At 30.4% G+C, this 19,011-nt stretch overlaps 1 protein-coding gene across 10 annotated transcripts in view; it reads left to right on the forward strand.

The window, feature by feature from the left end:
* LOC117681776 (carcinoembryonic antigen-related cell adhesion molecule 5-like) overlaps positions 1 to 17,965 on the forward strand; it is a 59,604-nt gene extending 41,639 nt beyond the window's left edge. For 3 of the 10 annotated variants that reach the window (XM_066076963.1, XM_066076962.1, XM_066076969.1), the window contains 14 exons: positions 1,490 to 1,825; positions 3,278 to 3,547; positions 3,900 to 4,169; positions 5,956 to 6,216; positions 9,134 to 9,421; positions 9,624 to 9,914; positions 10,907 to 11,029; positions 14,005 to 14,023; positions 14,936 to 14,988; positions 15,332 to 15,365; positions 15,695 to 15,759; positions 16,052 to 16,070; positions 16,337 to 16,422; positions 17,235 to 17,965. In XM_066076963.1, coding sequence (XP_065933035.1) covers positions 1,490 to 1,825; positions 3,278 to 3,547; positions 3,900 to 4,169; positions 5,956 to 6,216; positions 9,134 to 9,421; positions 9,624 to 9,914; positions 10,907 to 11,029; positions 14,005 to 14,023; positions 14,936 to 14,988; positions 15,332 to 15,365; positions 15,695 to 15,759; positions 16,052 to 16,070; positions 16,337 to 16,422; positions 17,235 to 17,302 — 2,183 coding nt within the window. In that variant the 3' untranslated portion in view covers positions 17,303 to 17,965. Of the gene's footprint in view, positions 1 to 1,489; positions 1,826 to 3,277; positions 3,548 to 3,899; positions 4,170 to 5,955; positions 6,217 to 9,133; positions 9,422 to 9,623; positions 9,915 to 10,906; positions 11,030 to 14,004; positions 14,024 to 14,935; positions 14,989 to 15,331; positions 15,366 to 15,694; positions 15,760 to 16,051; positions 16,071 to 16,336; positions 16,423 to 17,234 lie in introns of those variants that run through there. The other 7 variants (XM_066076964.1, XM_066076965.1, XM_066076968.1 and 4 more) reach the window with 7 other exon arrangements.
* The last annotated feature ends 1,046 nt before the right edge of the window (positions 17,966 to 19,011 follow it).

Below are 19,011 nucleotides of genomic sequence, written 5' to 3' on the forward strand. Positions count from 1 at the left end.
TCCCTGCGTGTTGCACTCCTCTAGTTTCGTTAAGGTGCGAAGAAATACGCTAAATGCAGCATGATCCACCGCGACATCTTCCGGTACATGTTTAATGAAGCTGATCATCTTTGGCTAAAAAAAAAATTCCCCAACCCCAAAAAACAAAAGCAAACACAGTTGATGTTTTAGATAATAGGATGGCGGGTGGGATGATATATTATTTTGCCGCACATAAAACTGACATTTTGACCACCTAACAGCTAAAGGATTGTTCTAGAAAGGAAGTTGTCGACCGCTTCTTAATAAAACCAAATTATTTGGAGTTTAAAGTTTGGAGTTTCAATGTTAATAGGCACAAGTATTTACTTTCATATCCGAGACAAGCTCACAAATGCGATGAGTTTTTAAACTCAGATTTCTTGAAAATTTTCTTTAACATTAAATTCATTAAGTACCATTGAGTTCATTTTTGGTTCTGAATAATATTTTCTCTATAGTGAATTAATTTTTATTCACATATTAAAACTATGTTTATTGAGAAAGTACAACTTTTGGCAGTACAGCATATCAGCATATAAATAATAATTGCTATAATTCACAAGAATGAGATATTTTGATTCCCTTGAGTCTAAAATCCGTTCAGTTCAGTCTAAAATCAATTGGGGTTCTTGGGTATTAAAGGAGTTCACACCTCCACAAAATTAGATATTTACCTATTGATCTGGGCAGTGTGTCATACTGTATAAACATATGAAACATTACGGGACATTTAAGTATTGTATATGCCAAACATGTATAAAATCTATTTATCATTATAAGACACCTTTATTATATCTTAAACTTGGAGAAAAGTAATTGAGATGTAATTGAAAAGTAATTGAAAATACACAATATTTTTGGAATGTATTTAAATACATTCAATTACTTGTAATTGAAGACAGACTCAATTACCAATTACTTTCAATTACTTTGAAAAATGTAATTAATTACACTCAATTACAAATACTTTTTTCAATTACCCCATCCCTGCGTGTTGCACTCCTCTAGTTTCGTTAAGGTGCGAAGAAATACGCTAAATGCAGCATGATCCACCGCGACATCTTCCGGTACATGTTTAATGAAGCTGATCATCTTTGGCTAAAAAAAAAATTCCCCAACCCCAAAAAACAAAAGCAAACACAGTTGATGTTTTAGATAATAGGATGGCGGGTGGGATGATATATTATTTTGCCGCACATAAAACTGACATTTTGACCACCTAACAGCTAAAGGATTGTTCTAGAAAGGAAGTTGTCGACCGCTTCTTAATAAAACCAAATTATTTGGAGTTTAAAGTTTGGAGTTTCAATGTTAATAGGCACAAGTATTTACTTTCATATCCGAGACAAGCTCACAAATGCGATGAGGTTTTAAACTCCCTTACATTTTCATTAAAATTTTTTAAAAAGAGATTTGAAATACCGGTATAACAGTTTGTTTTGAACAAACTATATTTTTTTAAACTCAGGTCAACAATTCAACATGACGGGATCCTCAGAGTTTGCTTCCTTGAGACAAGCTTATACATGGACTTGTAGCATGTTTGTACCCACTGAACAAACGGTCAAAGCGGTTAAGTTCTACAGAAACAATATTTTATGTGGTTTAATCGGATATCTCAATAATGACTGTGTTAATCAGAGTGCAAACCCTAGATACACATACGCATGTCTGTCAGATTATGTGTACACTCTGACTATACCAGCAGAAAACATGACAGAATATGAACAGGGGTCGTTGTGGAGATGTGAATATGTGGTTAATTCTAGTTACAGAAGTTCTGACGTCATCATCAAAATAGCAAGTAAGATATACTTTATTTATATACATCATCATTAATACGTATATATCTATATGTACAAACGAGCTTATAATTATTTACTAAGATAATGCTGACTTTTTAAAAGAATATAAATAAAAGATCGTGAATTCTTCGTTCCGTCAATGGTTTTAGTCGAGATGAAGTTTGATAAGGTTATCTTGGAAGGGTGTTTTGATTCTACATAACTTTCCGACTCTTGACTTTGCGAGTTATTTTATGTTACAATGATTAAATCGTGTGAAAAATATCACATAACACCAACTCCTCAAATGACAGACATGTTATGAATAATAAATGGATTGTAATATAAACATATAAATAACCAATGTAAATATGTTTTGATTTTTAACTTCTTGTTCTGATGATAAAGAGTGATTAATGAATAAGTAAAACGAATCAATATGACACTAATAACTTATGTTTAACGATAATCATAAGTCGATGTTTTTGTAGGAATCAAATTAAATTGATCAAAGTACACAGATTTAAATATATCAATTGCGTCCTGTAATATGAATTGATAGAAAAGAAATGCTGAAACAAGTATTCAATGTATGTACTATTTCATATCATAAATAAAATTGGTTTATTTTTTTCTGCGCGAATGAGGGTACTTCGGAACTATTGATAATTTTTCATTCATAAACAGATCGGTTTAGTTTTACGAGCTCTTTTTTTAGGGTTTCGTCTACTGTAATGTTGTTTTAAAAGTAATTTTTAAGCAGTATGTACATGTAATAATAAGGTATAAGGTAAGGACACAAATATGCAAATGTGCGTATTCTTGGCCATGACTGCTTATACTTGTTATAATTTTATTTTCATAAAGAAACACGAAAATAATAAAAATATATATTCATGGTGTATATCAAATACAATATGATATATATATATATATATATATATATATATATATATATATATATATATATATATATATATATATATATTTTACAGTAATGCAAAAATGTGCATGCCTACGTAGGTATATTTAGGAAGAAACTTTTTTTTAACTATACTAGCTAAGGTTATTATTTTCTGATGACTTGTTTTCTATTGCACGAGACTTATAATTTCGTGCGCACGCAATATCCCGTGCACAGATTAAACACTTGACATACATCTTTTTTTTTAGATTGGAAAACGTAAAACAATATAAGCCCTATTTATCAAATTTTATTTTTTTGCAGAAATCTTCTTTTCTGATATTTCTGCCTGAAACTTCAACCAATATGAATTATGAAATTATCATTTTAGAAAATACATGTAATGTTAATGAACAACAAACATTCATTTCAATTAAAATGTCCAATTTTCATAGGAAGAATAGATACCATTGTGTCAAAAGAAAGACAATCAATTTAATATTCATGTTACAAGGAAAATGCTATAATAACGTACTATCCATTGATATCAGTATTGTTTAAATAACAGGACCACCCACAGTGCATATGCTGTCTCAGGAAGACATATTAGAAGGAAGAGACTTGTCTGTCACCTGTAAGGCCACCCCTGGAAATCCTAGCTCGACAACATTTTACTGGACCAAGGTAGACAACCCAGGATTCAGAAAGAATGGTTCCACTCTACATCTACCTAACATACAGCGAATCAGTTCTGGTACCTACAGATGTACAGCAGAGAACAACTACAATAAAGAAGAGAAGGGAACAGACAGTCAGTCCATGGACGTCAATGTTCTTTGTAGGTCACTGATTATGATGTTCAAAACAAAATTATAAAATATTTTGTGTTTGTATTTCATAGGTTTAATGAGAAGTTTTTCTATGTGCATCAGACTGGTTTGTGTTCTTCTGTGATAAGCTTTCTATAATATTACATAGGTTTTGTTTAGCGTATAGAAATAGCTAATTAGATTGAATTATGGATATTATACTTGCCAATTAATTGAACAAAACAAATATGTCTTAAATACCATTCACTAGAAAGGGCATTGTTTTACTATTAACTAACATGCACGAAATTGAAAAGTCTTGATATTGTAATTAATATATTTTGAAATATCCATTGATCTCGTTACATGTTGTGTATGCAGACCCACCAACAATAAAGACGCTATCTCAACAAGACATAGTAGAAGGAAAAGCCTTATTAGTCACCTGTCAGGCCGTCTCTGGTAATCCTAACTCCACCACATTCTATTGGACCAAGGAAGACAACCCAGGATTTAGACAGAACGGGTCCACTCTACATATACCTAACATACAGCGAGCCAGTTCTGGTACATACAGATGTACAGCAGAGAACAACTACAGTATTGGGGAGAAGGGAACACACAGTCAGCCCATGATCGTCAATGTTCTTTGTGAGATATTTTTATCATTTTGGAACGCCGAGGCTAATTTGTTCTGCCCTAGATTTTTGGATGAAACTTTTTACATGAATTTCTACTGATATAATTATTATTTTAAGATTAAAAAATAAGACATTTACCACACCGTTTGTTTAGGGGGTCATCTCAAAGTGTGTTAATCTTTAACATAGGACCCTATGGGATTTTGCTTGAAATGTATCAATTTTGCATATTTTTTTTTACATTTTTTCAAAACTTCTGCCCTAGGGATTTCTTTTTCTGTTCTACATATTAAAGTTATTGCTAAAAGGCATCTAATGGTCAAATAAAAAAACCTTTTACCTCCTGGTTTGTTCCAGGGGTCTTATCAAAGTTGATTTTTGTATGCCCAATTTCCCAGATTCGTCAGGTAATGGCTATTTTTTATTTGACAAAAGCGGAAAAGGTGATCTAAATAGTATTATTAAAACATTCAGTCATATTTAAGTAATAAAAAAATGTATAACATCACATATTAAGGGTCATTGATATAAAATACATGGTTACTGTCTGAAATATATGAATTTAGCTATATTTAGGCGGGTTAAGAAAACGTGACAGAAGGCTAGGCTTCCTGAACCCTCTTCACGTTTTCGACCCGAGCCCAAATATAGCTTATACTTCGAGACATTTATGTTTATTCCACAATATAACATTATTTTTACGCATCAAACGAGATATTTTCAACAATTTTCGCTGAATATCTGCAGTTGAAACTATCACGCCATGGCGTCAACCAAGCAAAAAGATGACGTCACAATACAAATGAAACGCTGCGCGAAAGCGTGCGTACTCGTTCTGTACTCGGCCTCGTTAAAGATAGGGAACATCATAACACTTTATTTTCAAGTCATGTTGAAGCGTGGGCGCGAGCTCGTCATTTTTTATTTCATTTCTCAAGGTGGTAAAAAGACTTCAAAATGATGATGTGTTTGAGCTAACTAGTATCTTAGTAGACTTATGAAGAAAACTAATTGTTTAATAATCTAGTTTGGTCACCGTTTTATCAAAATGGCGTTTTGTATATCAAATATTTCAATTAGTTTATTAAATGAACATTTTCTCTTATTTTAGGCTGATAGTTAAATAATAAATAGCCGTTAACACATTCTTAATCATGAGTCGACCATATGATGTAATACTTTAGGGAATATGTGAAAGAGATTCCAAATCTTAAATAAAAGTTTTGCAATATATCGTTTACTGTTAGTTTTTTGTACTTTTTGTATAAAAAAAAATCAATCAACATTATATGAAAACGATTATCCAAAACAGACTTAACCTTTCATCTAATTATAAGGGAAAGTGAGCTTTTTACAGAGTGAAACAACCCTTTTTTTTACCTGTGTTAACCACACCCTGTATTGTGGACTACCTTATCTTACTGCAGCTTGGGCGTTTATATAACACATTTCAGTAATTGAAAATAAGACTGTATCTGGTTTTGCATATGCACATTGAATTAAGGAGACATTTTTGTCGCTCTTTCGCAAAATTAAAGATTAAATACTACTTTACCATCTAATTATACCAATATCCAATACAAATTATTTTTTGAAATTATAACAAATAAAAAATAAACCATTTCACAGAAAAAAAATGACAATCCTTAATTCTCAAAATTAAATCCTTATGCTTGCGTAGATATATACATATCAAAGACAATCCTTTCACAGTTTACATTGTAGGCATGCTGGTCAAAGAATATAATCTTATCAAGCTTAAAAGTTGCTATTGTTATTGTTTATTTTATTTCTAGACCAACCCACAATAGAGAGGAGATCACTACAAGTAGTAAATGAGAGTGAGAAATTCACAATAACTCGATATATAGTAAGCAATCCTTTGTCAGATGCGTCTTGGTATAATGGAACACAACTTTTGAAAACCCAGACAACAGTGAAAACTGCTTCATACACTATCGAAAACACCATGTGTACAGATACCAAGAACTATACCCTTGTGGCCAGTAATGGAATCGGGAATACAGTGTCAGCAAGGGTGGAACTAATTGTAAACTGTAAGATACTTATTAGCTTAAAACCCTTGACTACTTGACTAATTTTTGGGTAATATATATATAATGAAAAATAGCAAATGTTAGAACATCTTATATATTGTAATAATTATGTTAACGATATCATATTCAATGTTTGCAGGCACAGTGATATAATGCAGGGATTATATATACAGTTTAACAATGTCAAAATTAGATAAATTAAATATAATATTAACTAAAACGACACCTATGCAATATGAGCTGTATCTTTAAAATAAAACTTTGCAAAAAGGTGCTTTAAAAATAATACAGAATGGTACTTCAATCTTTGTTTTAAAAAGATTTAAATGAATTATTAAATTCCATCACAAGAAATAATCATCCACTGAGGAATATGCATCTTCGCTAGCCAAGGGTTTTCGGTCCACTTTGCTCCCCGTAAACCCTTGGCGGATTTCATTACGAAAACTCGGTGATGTGGTGGCGCTATCTAGCGAGCAACTTGAGTTGCGCCCCTTGCATATTTACATTTTAATCGAATTAAACAACGGGTTATATACACACTACAGTATTAATACAACTTAAAAACATGCTGACTACCGAATGTTGGAACATAATTAACGATGCTATTAAACATGTTAAATACGAATTAAGTAATAACGAAGGGAAAGCACAGATTGTTTTATTCATCGTGTTTTGTAAGGACCGGAATGAGAAAGTCGCCGATTTACATGTATATGAAAGTTTTCATGCTATAAAACCAGGTATCGCTGTCGTGAATATTGCGGACCAAAGAAATTAAATAAAACAAAGATCATTAAATCGTTAAAAGCAATAACCATAAGCAGGGACGTATATATATACTAACGGGATAGGCAACTTCTACATTTTCCATGTTTACTTCCCATGCTGATCACGCGAGCCTTGACAAGTTTGTAGAGCTACATGTTCAATCCCAGTAAAATAGATACATGTAGCTTTTAAAGCGATCTAGTTAGACCATCGTTGGAGAAGCACTGTACTCGATTGTTTTCTTTTAAAGTTTATATTTACATGCACTGTGATTGGATCAGCTACTCGCAGCTGCAGCCAATCATAAAGCGGAGCCTATCACCGAGTTTTCATATTGAAATCCGCCAAGGGTTTATGGGGAGCAAAGCGGACCGAAAACCCTTGGCTAGCGAAGATGAGGAATATGTAGCGAACCAATTTATGTATAGGACATTATTAATGTAAACAGGTCTCTAAATAGATTTTGTTCTTAAAAAACTGATAGAACTTTATCAATCGTTATATATTTTTGTTTTTAAAGAGTAAATTATAATTTTAAACTGCAAATTTCTGACATGAAATTTGCAGTTCATGATACATTATAGTAACAACAATAATGTTTTCATATTCAACCTAAACTTAAATATCTATTTTAAAATTTTATATCATGGATATGTAGACATACATGTACATAAGGGTTTTACGTGCAACGTAGTAGATAAATAATTGAAAGTAATGAAATAGATCGTGTAAAAAATAAGCAACTAACACAAATAAAACTCGCGTTTGAAAATGTCATGAAATTAAATCATAATTAAGTACTCTCTTGAAGCTTTTACTTTCTAATAAGCTTAAGCCGTCAATGTTTTTTATTCGAACTCGGATTTTATTCCCATTCACTGCCCAGCAACTTTCTTTTCTTACCTTTGCCAGTAAGACTTTATCGGTTATTGTGTTTTAAAAAGTTGTTTGTTTCCCTAGTGTTATCATGAACAAGTTGAATAACGACATTATAGTGTGGCATGCGTTACATACACTTTAACAAAGAATGTGTATTCAAGGATATGTTTAAAAACAAATGGAAGAAAATAGAAATAACGATAAGTACTTAATCTTTTTGTTAACTGTAATGTGCAATATTTATTATATGGCTGGGTGCAAACGTATTTACTGGATATGTCCGAGATATGTCCTCTTTTACTACTTTGCCAATATCTAATTCTTTGTTCGTTTATTTGAACAATGAATATATGATATTTTATGACTTTTATACAAAGAGTTTTGAGAATTTCATATTTTTATTCTATTTTGTATCACGTGTTTGAAATTGCAAGATTGAAGTTATCCCTATTACCGTTTAGGATTATCGTACTTTATTGTTTCAAAAAAAAATTGAACTTGGCAATGAATTTGACAATTTTACACAAGAAAACACAATACTGTTTAATATTTCATTTTCAAAAAAGCAATTGTCTATGTTTATGCTACACTGAATAGACACATACATGTGTAGATTTTTTCTTACAAACCCTAACATTTGAACTTTATTAATTGCATGAGTCGGAATAAAACAATCGAATTTATGATAACATAATTGTTCTGAAGACTGCTTTCCAACATATATTTAAACTATACGGTAAAATTTATTCAAATTTCACTGACCGATATAAGAGCTCACAATGATACTTAGTATAGAAATTATTACAATATCAATAAATTTACTCGCAATTTAGTAATCAAATAACAAGCTCGCGTACATGTAAACATGCATAATACATGTAATTGTGAACGGTATTTGAGGAAAACACTCGAATCAACATGAAGTGATTTTGCTTCAATGTTTTGATTTTACTATTGTACACTGATATTTTCTAACGGTATTCGGTATCTTCATTGTTATTTAAAAAGAAACATATCTGATACATACTCGAAAATGATACATATTGATAAATTATGTATAACGGAAATGCAGTGAATAATAAAGTTGTGAGTTGCCTTCGCTATACAGGTTATTTATCAATCAGTAATGAATAGTACATTTTTATCGGGAAAAAAATCCTTGCATATTTGTATAAATAAATATTTTTGTATGTAGAAATTTTTTTTACCAAAGTGGAGACACAATGAAGAGTTGAAAGTATGATCATATTTTTTGCTATTTTCATAGGTAAACCAACGCCAGATATCACAAATATAACACTTGCAGTTAGTTGCACCACCGGCATTGAATTTTCAACCACAATAATTGCATATCCAGAGCCTCAATACGAGCTACAGTATGAAAACGGAACAAGGAACGATCAGATGATAACCACTATCACAGAGAATAAAGTGAATAATTTCACAGTTCGAATAAGACAAGATGCTGTTGAGAAAAGTAGTTTTGGGGTTTATTATTTAAGAGCGAGCAACATGTTTGGAGAAAAAACCGTAATTGTGAATGTAATTAAGCAAAGTAAGTATAGAAACATGTAACTTACTTTTATTCAATTTTTAAAAAGGGAACTGATCTTGTTTTGGACATAATATTTTAGTTTAACTAAATTTGCTAAACGGATATTGATTAAAATTGTTTTGTATGTGGAACAAGTTCTAAAAGTAATTGACATTTTTTAAAGTCTTTACCATGGCATTACTAGTTTCTTGTGTATATAAAGGAAAACCAGACCTTCCCAGAAATATAAAAGTAACATGTAAAGTAACAGGAGCTATAGTACAATGGATATCGTCATTCAATGGCGGAGGCACTCAGAATTTTACTGTGATTACTCTGAGTGGCCATGATGGAACTAGTCTCTACAATGGTCTAAACGACATGGGTGAAAATGAAATTCATGTTACTTACGTTAGCAATCTTCAACCGTCGGTGACGTACTGGTTTTCTGTGTCGGCAAAGAACAGATATGGATCTAGTTCCTCAAAAGCAATCAGCTGCACCACCGTAAAAGGTTATATTGAATTATTTGTCAACTGACCCTGTGTAGTTTGAATTTTTATGCATAAAAAATGTCAGTTTTCAAATAGCTAGAATGAATCATAAAACAAATTACTTTCTAAGTAATATTCATTTATTTCTCATAATGCGTATCTATTATTTTAACCGACACTAAAACGTAAAAAGATAACCTGGAAAAGAATGAATATTAATGGGAAATTTACATTAACCAAATATAACTTTAAAAATATCACAAACGTTAATCATACTTTGCTTTAAAAAACTTAATACAAACTCACACTCAGCACGTAATGCCAATTTATATGATTTTCCCTTTTTTGAAAAATACTATTTGTTTTTGAAAATATGTTTCGAATGCATAAGTACCATCAATTAGATGTACTGTATTCATATATTCAACGTTTTGATTGTTTTTACATTTACATGTTTAGAATTAGACTTCAGGAGCTTGCCTTGGATTGATAGAGAAGCCTGCTAAAAGAGTTGGTTAGCTCTACAGACATGCATAGCTACTTCAAATTTTGATATCATATGATCGTTCGCCCTTTTGGGGCCGGTAGTATTAATGCTGGAAAATTATGAGAATTTATAAAGATTATGTATTCACATTATATTTACTTTTTCAGAGAGAACATTCAGATATCAATATTAAATCCATTAAATTTCGTGTTGCAACATTGTAACAACATTGATACAACAGTTTAAATGAAAATACCCCAACAAAGTAAACAAAACACCACCTCCAAAAAAAAACCCCCACTGAAACAAAAAAGAAGAAGATAAATATTGGTTATTGGTATTGCCACACGATATTTCTGTTGAATTGCCGTTAAAACAAAGTTGCGTTCATGTTTGTTATCTATTTGTGTGATCAGGTATTTTAACTTTCATAATTGAATGCGGTGCGTTGATTTTATGGAAAAACTACCTCGCTTCATTTTACTATGAGAAGTAAATAATGGAATCATGAATGCTTTTTTACAGAAACAGCAAGCTCTCTGACAGCGGTAGTTGCTGGAAGTGTTGGAGGGTCGCTGGTGTTGGTTACGATTATACTGATTGTTGTGTTTTTTGTTCACAGACGATACACATGTATCTTTAAAATAGGTAATATATATTCTTTACCACAAATCAAGTTGTCCATGGACAGTTTTACTGGCCTTGGCTGACTTGACATAGTTTATATCTTCACATTCACAATTAAAGCTAATTTGACACAATTCTCCAACAGCATATTTATAAAGAGTCATATCAATTATATTTTAAAAGACATAACACTAAAATTATTTAGAAATTCACTGTCAAAAGACTATTGAATCGCTGCTTGATTTGTAAAGCGATCAGTAGTAAAGCTCGGTTCGATCGGATACCTAGCAGAAGTGAGTTATCAAAGCTCGTAAAAAAATATTAAACGTCAAAATAAGATTTCACAACATTGTTTTTATTTGTTTTTAATATATTGTTAGCAACTATGATAAATGGACAAAAAATACTTAACATCCAGAAACTCGTCAAAAATTTATAGAAGTATAATTCAGTTTTATAGATTTATTGCATTCTTTTCAAAAATAAGATCATTTCAATTTCATTTGATATGCGTGTTTAGATGAAAGGGTCAGCACATAGCATCTGAAAACTTACTATCAAAAGTTCGTCTGAAAATAGCAAAAACAATAAGCCGCAATTATTTTGAGTCCAAATGCTTCAGCTTCATAAATGTATGAAATACAAGGTTCATGTATGTCAATGGTTTTTAGACGGGGTCACGTGACCCCGTCTATTGGTTTACTGTAAGCCGAAGTCTCAAACCGGAAGGCACGCGTAGAACACATGAATTGAGTCTACGCGTAAGAAAATAGTGCAGAAAGTGTTCAGGCATTTCAGTAAATATGTATTATAAAAACACGCATTAAATCTTTTAAGTCATCTGTGTATAAACAAAATTCTATTTAGAAAATAAACAAATAGTTTTATTGATCGAAATATTCAAATGTGGAATGAGTTACGTAACTGAATGCACAACGCCGTTGACGATTCAGTTGGTGTACGAGCACATTAATCAATAAGAGGTTGATGGTGGAATCGAAATTAAAGTTCCCAAACGCAATGTGCCATTTTTGAAAAGTTGTGAATTTTATTTTGACAATCTTTCACCTTAATACTACCAAACATCATGCGCAAGCCGAAGTTAAAATAGGGACGGGTTATAAACAGATGTTTTACAAATTAAAAACGTGTTTCATTGGCTTCCAGTCTACTTGCGGTATGACTGCTGTTCGTCTCTAAAGGAATTTTGTACAAAGAAAATAAAAACATTTAGTCTGAATTTGCCTTCTCGTTCGTTGGCTCTTTAGTTGATTAAACTAAATTTAAATTTTAAACAATGCATTGTAAGCAAAATCTATAATAGATTATACATTTTGGTAGACTTATACATCATATAATATATACAATCTTATCGATTGAAGAACCAAGTTAAATGTTAATGTTCATGTTTTCCGGCTTAGTTGGAATCAGGCTTGGGGTGAATTACATTGTAAAATAATGCATTATATTACCATTACTTCATGAATTAGGGCATTAAATTACCATTACTTAATTGTCTTGAAGTAATGCATTACATTACCATTACATGAGTAAAGTAATGCATTACCATTACTTTGTGAAAAGTCAATAAGTTTTAAAAAAGTAATTTCAAAACTAAATAGTTTTTTTGTAAATATTTCATAAATAAAAAATGCTTAAAATATTTACAGGTTCAGGTTCATGTTTACTATCAGGTTCAAATTTAATGACTTATACAAGATTGCTGTTGCACTTGTAGTTCTCAAAGTAAGGTTGGTCCCGTAACATTTACACGCTAATGGTGGAGTTGACAATCTCTGTTATTTATGTCTCTGATTTTCGGAGTATGATTTTTAATAAAAGGAACAATGTATCGTAATTCGTGTAGGTGATGCACGAGTTTACACAAAAAAGTAGTAAGTGGCGAACGGATTTATTTTTACCTATTAATTTTGCATGAATCGCAAATGAAAAAAATCCTGTCAGATAAGTCGGTCTTAAAAATCAAAATGGCGACCGTGACAAATCTTTTTATTGTCAAAGTTCTTGGAATCTTATTGTAAAAAAAAATATTTCTAACGTCAGGTGCCTGTGTTTGTTATCGGTATACAAATATTCACTTTGTTTGTTAATTCAGCAGTTTTAGAGTTTTCGGGGTTTTCAAAAAAATTTTTATTACGGATACCGTCCGACTTGTGGATTTTTCATTGTTTGATTAGTGCTTAATACGACTATTTGTTTGTTTTTTTTTTTTTTTTATAGATTTTATCTTTTATAGATAAAAGAATAACGATTTTAAGTTTCAGAAATATTTTCTTTATAAAAAAATCTTAAAAACTTAAACAGACCATATTTGGTATGTAATTATGAAAAAATAATACTACGCATCAACTGAGACCAACATTAAAGCTATAAAATAATCTGTTTGCAGTCAAAACATCTTTTTCTAAATCTAACTAAAAATATACAAAAAACCCCATACAAAATAACTAAAAGCCAATATCGGTCACTTTTTGGTAAAATCATATTCAAAAAAAGATTCTTTATAAAAACATCAAAGAATATTGGTGTTTCGAGAAACCTTAATTATAGTCGCGTTCGGTTCAAATTTAGATTGACGATTTTTTCTTGAATTTCACAATTTCGTTTCAATTTGTTTGTTGCAAAAATGATTTTATTGCAATAGTATAATGCGACTGATAGTTCATTTGTAGATTTTATCCATAGGTTTAATAAATAGCGTCAATTAATCTTTTTCATTTTCATCAATATATGTTTTATCAAACATGCTATAAAGTTTATTTTATAGATTATTGTATAATGCACCAACTGAGAGCTCATTTTTAGTTCTAAAATATATTGTATGAAGCAAAAACGAGCTTTCCGGTTTCTATTTAAAATACAAAAAAAGTTATAAAATAATTATTGTTGGTGAAATCTCATTTAATAAAATATATAATAATATATTGGTGTGTCTAGCAACCTTAACCTTTTTTGATTATATTGATTCATTGTAGCGTTGGAAAAAAGAAATATGTAAGTTTTCTTAATACAAGATCTTACTAAATCCTAACTGCAGAACTATAGCTCTACGAAAAATTTGGGTTGTCGGACTGTAAAGCTACAGTTCCATCCATCCAAACAAACTGTATAGATATATTGCGCACGGTTTAGCCTTATTTAACTAAATTAGGAATGTTTTATGAAATATTTCTAACCATAAATTAATAAGCCATTTTGTAACTGATTCACCACTTAAATTGCCTTAAACGTTTTTACTAAACTACCCAAAGGACTGCGAAAAGTGAAGCATGTTAAATTCAAGTCGGGATCAAGAGTTGCCGTTTTTACCTGTCAACAAACCCGACAATTTTTACGGAACTGGTGAGGAGGGTTAAAAATTATTCAGAGGCAAGTAAAGTAATGCCATTTATAGTAAAACGTCTCAGGTTTTTTAGTATGAGAATGTTTACAGAATATATTCCAATTAAAATTAGGTTATAATAAGTATCAAACCGTACGCAACGTTTGTGCGCAATAAATATAAAGTTTTGTGTGAGTGGACCTGTAGCTCTACGTTTCGTCGACCCGAAATTTTCGTAGAACTACATTTAAACAGCTAACTAAATTTTTGTATATACTTTTGTGCGAGAAAAAAATTCTGTGAATTATTCTATTTGACGTTTAAGTTTTCCTTGATTTTTAATCATGTACTTTGCATCTCAATTTTATCAAGTTCTTCTGTTTTGGATAAAACAATTCTTATATGATATATGAGCGTGTAAACTTTACAATTCTAGGTGGAAATATTGTGTATATATAATTTCTTTGAAGTTCTAAGTTCAATTACGTAACACAATGTCAAAGTATTTTGAAAGAATTATTTGCTTTATTGGTATACATTTGTAATTATCTATTTTCTAATTAAGTGATATCTATTTAAATCAGAGATATAAAAGTTGACCCAAACAAAGAAACATCGAACTATACAACCATAAAAGGTAAAGACTTAATTTGAAAATACAATTTTAATTATTTTCTCTTTTTTTTTAAAATTATCTAAATCTATTCCACTGCAGACATTCGATAACTATATAAAATAAGAAAAAGGGATTGAAACTATCTTATCAGAAAATCTAATTAGTTGTCTAAAACTGAAAACAAAAACCAAAGTATGTATGTTTGTCAAATTCCTTCAAAGGACAACCATTATTTGATACAAAATACTTACTAAGCCTTACTTTTCTAAATATATCTTTGTATAGATGCATATATGTTTAAAAAATATAAATTTTGAATGACATTTTAAACAAATTGTTAAAAAGTCTAATTGTTCCATTTCAGAACAACAGCAACAAACTGAAAGGTGTGTGAGTTGGTATGAATGCTGAATTTGTTATTGTATGGTTTTGTTTACGATTATTCTTTTGTTTAAATTTATTCAATACAAACATAAACATATTAATGTCACATTGTTATATGTAAATTTTAATGATTAATCATTTTATTACATTTGATATGTACAACAATCGTATGCAGTAAGTATGCTGTTGAAAAATAAGTACATGTAATTATGTAAATATTTCATTTTTTAGAACCACATTGCGAGTGCAATTATTCAAAGATGAAAAATATAGGTTTAGTCCAATTTTATTGATTATGATTTTATTATTTTCAATTTAAGATATTTTGATGCGTTTATTGCAGGAACATGTATGACGAATTAGCACCAAACGAAAACGCCAGCCAATACGAGGATATTTTGAAGAAAGGTATTGCAAATATTTCAATAAAAGTAGATAAAAAATCTTGTTTATGAATCTAAAGGATGTTTTAAAAAGTATAATTTTTTATGATCCTTTTTCATAATAATTCGTTTGATCCTAGATGAAAAAATATTTCATGACTTCTCTACTCTAATACACAATTTACTAAATAGAGGGTTCAACCATATTTATTTAGGAAAAAATTGTAAAGAAAATTCGTATTTTAATCGTTCTGTTTAAAATAATGTCTTTGTAAAAATTTGCATTAACACTATTTAAAATTATTTTTATATTACAGATAATCATGGAAAAAACGAGTATCTATCTATCTATCTATCTATCTATCTATCTATCTATCTATCTATCTATCTATCTATCTATCTATCTATCTATCTATCTATCTATCTATCTATCTATCTATCTATCTATCTATCTATCTATCTATCTATCTATCTATCTATCCATCTATCTATCTATCTATCTATCTATCTATCTATCTATCTATCTATCTATCTTCCATCTATCCATCTGCTTAATATATATGTCAGAAAGAGTCTTATAACATTTGTTATTTTGTTTGTAGAAAATTATATGAAAAATTGCAAAAAAGTGTTTATAATGATGGAGAAGGAAAGGCCATGGAGAAAATGATTCCACTGAAAAGTAAAGGTACAATTTAATATTTGACAACAATTGTTTTATTTATTTCAGCTGTTTTAATACAAATGTATAATGTCATATAACAATAACTAATCTGCCATTCTAATTAAAAACAGTTTGGATGTAGTTTCAATTTTATTCCGATGTAAAGAAGTCTAATGACCGACGCAGAATAGAACGGCAGTTCTTTTCATTGATCAATAAAAAAACCTCGTAGTGTTGCTGATATTTAGAAACTTTCAAATTTATACAGAGTAGCATTCAAATCAAAAATAATGATTAAAAGCAAGAGAAGAAATAGAATTAATTTTTTTTCACGCTATTGCATCTTTTTGGTAAACCCTGCTATTTTTTTTGTTGATTTTTTTTTACATATGCACCTGAAGTATTCAATTAATCATATGCTGCGCTAGCACCAATGCTCGCACCGGAAATCATTGTAACGGTATCATTACAGTATCAACAATAATTGTATTGATTATTATTTGAAGATATCATAATTGATTGTACAGTAGCATATTATTTTATCAATTAATATATTGATATTATGTCAACTGCATGAAATAAAACTATAAAATATTAGCACGATCTTTGTCTACAAAAACAAAGAATTGAAAAATTTTGAAGACTGTATCTCGCTCATAACATAACAGCCATCATCCAAACTTAGTTCCACTTTCAAAATACCTTTATAAAGCATTTTTAGATGCACGTAGATCTCGTAAGGTATATAAATAATGTATACTATATAGATTCATCCATTTGATATTTAGTTCAAATCATAGTATCAACTTTTGTTGAATTGTTGGAATTTTTTGTAGAATCAAGTGATGACAAACCCGTGACCCAAAAAGCTGAAGAATATGCCGACACATCATTTATGAAGTAAACTACTACCACCGGAATTTGTCGGAATCATTCTTTGAAGTATCTTTGTCTTCTGATTGACCATGTAATGATTTAATGACTTACATACATGAATATTACATGAATGTACAGTAGGGACTTTATGTCGAATAAATGTTAATGAGTGTTAGAAGTTCAAACTTGAAAGACTTTTATTGTTTTGTATAATTAATTTTTATCCAATTTATTGCATTTTACCTGTATGAATTTCAATCTTTTATTTGTTCCATATAGAAAGTATGGGATTTGTACACTAAAGACTCTCAATCCCCCTCCACCCAACACAATAAACCACAAAAATAAATAAAAAAAACCTTCACAAGATTTCGTGATAAAGTGAAAGTGAAAAAATTGCGCCTTTTAAGGACCTACCTCAAAATATATACTGAAAATAACACTGTACATAATACCTTATTAACCATATAAATATAATACAGCTGAACAGCTGTAGTCTATCCACATGATCAAATATTAAATCATTTATTAAGTTTTCAATACTATTATTGAGTTGTCAATACAGAATATTTTACACCTAAGATTTATTCCACAATTTGTGTTTTAGTCTGTTTTGAAAACCCGTAATGACTTATTTCTGGGACGTTCTAATGTTGTTAAAGTTTATGCAATTTATATATGTAAAAAACATGTAAAAAACAGGATAAAGAAATATAAAAATATTGTGTTTTAAATCTAAGTTATGAAAGTTAAAAGTGCTGAAGTAAGGAATCAATCAATGCTTTTATGATCCATTCTCTTTATATTTTAATATGCCCCCTCTATTTTGAGGTCATGTTGTGTTAAACTTTTTATGGACCAAGCCTTAAATAAATATTACGACTTACCTCATTGATTTTTGGAAACAAATGATGATAGTGTATAAAGTCGACATAAATTTTGTTAATAGCATGAGAAATAAAGATCAAGAGTAACGCTAAAAACCTGTAATAGAACCTTGTATTATAATAAAACAGGAGATTAAATTTATAATTCTAGATTGACAAGTTAAAAAATGACAATAACAAACCGTCACCATCTCAAAAATCCATAAAACGATATACAAATCCAAAGCAGAGCAACATGGACGTCTAAAAAGATAGAGGTAGGATCAGGTGCCTAGGAGGAGAGAGGCCCCTCTGCTGACCAGTCACATTCGCCGTGTGCTCTTTGTCGTAATCGGGAAAAAACCCCAAAAAAGTCCGTAGACTATTAGGTGATTAATTATTGTATAACAATTAGTACGAAAAACGTCAGTCAGCATGCGATCCGGTTGAAGATTGTACTGACAAAGTCGTTTTATCGACCATAGAACTTACGAAAAGATGACTTCAAACGAGACTGTTGATGGTCCTGTTTTATCAACTTGTTTGTCAGTAGTTTGCATCGCCTTAGAAACTGTTCATACGAAGAGCATGCCCTTGTGTATCGATTTAACTGAGACAAAAACAACATCTGCAGGTGATGAAGGTATATTGCTACATAAGTAAGGAAAGATGACTATAGAAAAAATTGAAGTCATCGCGTTTATCATAAATTTTTGTTGTTAGGTTACCATCACTGTCCATTTCCAATAAAATATTCAAATATGAAACAGATTACGCAGACTCTGTGGTATCGTTTATTTCAAGTTAATGGGATATATCGAGTCGACATAAGTATACAAATAACAATTGTTAATTGATAATACGTCGTTGA

This window comes from Magallana gigas, chromosome 2 (genome assembly GCF_963853765.1).
Source record: "Magallana gigas chromosome 2, xbMagGiga1.1, whole genome shotgun sequence".
Classification (NCBI taxonomy): domain Eukaryota; kingdom Metazoa; phylum Mollusca; class Bivalvia; order Ostreida; family Ostreidae; genus Magallana; species Magallana gigas.